At 39.2% G+C, this 2,395-nt stretch overlaps 1 protein-coding gene across 1 annotated transcript; it reads right to left on the bottom strand.

Annotated features, from left to right (window-relative positions):
• Positions 1 to 809: 809 nt before the first annotated feature.
• Positions 810 to 1,911, bottom strand: LOC119342777 (alpha/beta-gliadin-like). Its single transcript, XM_037614155.1, has one exon. The coding sequence runs from the start codon at positions 1,832 to 1,834 to the stop codon at positions 974 to 976; it is 861 nt and encodes a 286-aa protein (XP_037470052.1). The 5' UTR covers positions 1,835 to 1,911; the 3' UTR covers positions 810 to 973.
• Between the last annotated feature and the right edge of the window lie 484 nt (positions 1,912 to 2,395).

Genomic DNA, 2,395 nt, shown 5'->3' with positions numbered 1-2,395 from the left:
ACAATGTGCCAAATTAAAATTTAAACAGTGGGGATATTTGATCAGTAAATTAAATTTTAAATATAAATTATTACGCACTAATATTAAGCATTAGAGGAGTATATCAGACATGGTCATGTAATGAGTTTCCGAAGTGTATACATACGTGATGTTCCTTTTTTTTCTATTTTCCAAGTGCATGAACGTACGTGTGTGTATTCTTTTTTTTTGTAAGAATTTGACACATATCTTTCCTTGGACAACACGTTCCTTGTTTTTTTCTAACTTAACAGGTTTCTTGTTTTTTTTAACTTAACATGTTTCTTTTTTCTTTGAAGTCAACTTAACACGTTCCTTGTTTTTGTAAGGAAAAGTCCGACTTCTTCTTGACTATTTTCCCTGGGATACATGCAATCTTTTTAACGTATGTTTTTTTGATGAGGAAACAAAGTGGCCTCCAGATGTATATTTTTTCAACGGGGTGGAGCCAGGGAGCACGTACGTGAGAAAATCTCATCCTTTTCCCGTTTACATGTATGTGTTTTTCTTAATTGGTGCATGTACGTGAGTTCTCTTTTTAAAGAGGCCCGCCATTTACCAAATATATTTTCTTTAACATATGTTCATTCAGATGTGTCACGTACAGTCGTTGGAGGCCCAGAGCATTATATATGTTACATAAATCTAACGGTCAAGATAATTCTATTTGTTAAGATGTACCAGATCGAGGGCTAGTAATTTCTAATTAACGTGCAATTTTCTAGCGTATTTACCTTGCTCCTGGTTCACCTTATATTACTTTTAATATATAAATAGATGCAACATAAATATGTAGACAAGACCTGTGTTTGTCTTTTATTCCCAAGTTTGAACTAGTATAGTTCGGGTTCTTACATGATAGTGCATGTCACATTATTTTTTCACCGCTACAACGACCAAACCATGGACTGAGAAAACGGTGTTTCATATATCTAGTACTAGAGTTATTTTCTTCTCAGTTAGTACCGAAGATGCCAAATGGCGCGATGGTGCAATATGGAGGGATGTAGACATTGCACATTGCAGGTAGCGTCTGTAGCGCTAGGTTCCTTATTTCCTCGAACTGGGGCAGTTGTTGAGGCTGGACAGAGCCCTGGGCCTGTGAGTTTTGCTGAGATGGCCGGAAGGAGCCCTGGCCTAATGGATATTGTTGCTGAGGCTGTTGGAAGGAGACCTGGCTCGATAGTTGTTGTTGTTGTTTTTTTTGTTGATGCAGAATAATAGCATGAACAACATTGTGGATGGCCTGGCACTGCGACTGCTCAGGGATCTGCCATAGGTGCTGACAACACAATTCTTGCAACAGCTGGTAAGTACTTTGTTGCAAAACTTGTGATCTTCCATGCGCTATGTTGTGTTGCTGCAATACAACATCCATGCATGGAATCAGTTGTTGTTGCAAAATTTGTTGAAGGATTTGTTGTTCTTGTTGTTGTTGTTGTTGTTGTTGTTGTTGTTGCTGCTGCTGCTGCTGCTGTGAAATTGGTTGTTGTGGTTGCGAATACTGTGGTTGTGGATATGGTTGTTGTGGTCGAAATGGTTGTGGTTGCGAATATGGTAGTTGCAGCTGCGGAAATGGTTGCAGTTGCAGATATGGTTGTTGTGATGGAAATGGTTGCGGCTGTGGATATGGTTGTTGTGGTGGAAATGGTTGTTGCTGCCCTAGAAATTGTTGTTGTTGTACCAATGGAACTTGCTGTTGTGGCTGTTGCTGAGATGGATTTTGTGGCTGCAATTGTGGCACTGGAACTCTAACTGCAGTTGTGGCGGTGGTCGCCACGATAGCAAGGAGGGCAAGGATGAGAAAGGTCTTCATGGTGGATTTGTATTGACCACAGCTTGCTTGGCTCAAATGATGCGCTCTACTAATGAGAATGATGGATGAGGAAGGATGATCGTCATGCTATGGGGCTATTTATAGCTGCCATGGAATGATCTCTTTCACAATTGGCATTTGTTTGTGTGGAAAGTGCTTGGATGCTTCTAAAAATCATCATTTGGTATGTTCTGTTTGGTGGCACTACTTACAAGTGTATTCTTGGACTGGTCATTAAAGTTCCTTGTTGTTGCACTATCATTCCACCACCAAAAAGGTGTGATAACATGCATGACTCATCTTATTCACTTTACAGCTCAAACACTAATCTAGATTGCCTATTTTTCTGAAACTAAGTTTGTAATTTTCTGCAAATTGTTACGCATAAACTAGATAAGCATGGCTGTCACGGTACTTAGTTTGTAATCTTGTGTGGTCTGTTAGATAAGACTAGTAATGTAACTTGCTTTAGTAGGCCATGACTCGTCAAATTCCTTTTACATGTCATGTGTTGTAGTGTTCTAGAAGTTATTAGCAAGCATAAATTTTGTAATGTTCTAC

The sequence above is a fragment of the Triticum dicoccoides genome, unplaced genomic scaffold (assembly GCF_002162155.2).
Source record: "Triticum dicoccoides isolate Atlit2015 ecotype Zavitan unplaced genomic scaffold, WEW_v2.0 scaffold104531, whole genome shotgun sequence".
Lineage (NCBI taxonomy): Eukaryota > Viridiplantae > Streptophyta > Magnoliopsida > Poales > Poaceae > Triticum > Triticum dicoccoides.
Note: the sequence above shows the minus strand (reverse complement) of the source record. Positions and strands in the feature narration are given on the sequence as shown.

Excerpts from the sequence above, each read along its gene's own strand:
- LOC119342777 (XM_037614155.1), bottom strand. The coding sequence starts at position 1,834 with ATGAAGACCTTTCTCATCCTTGCCCTCCTTGCTATCGTGGCGACCACC.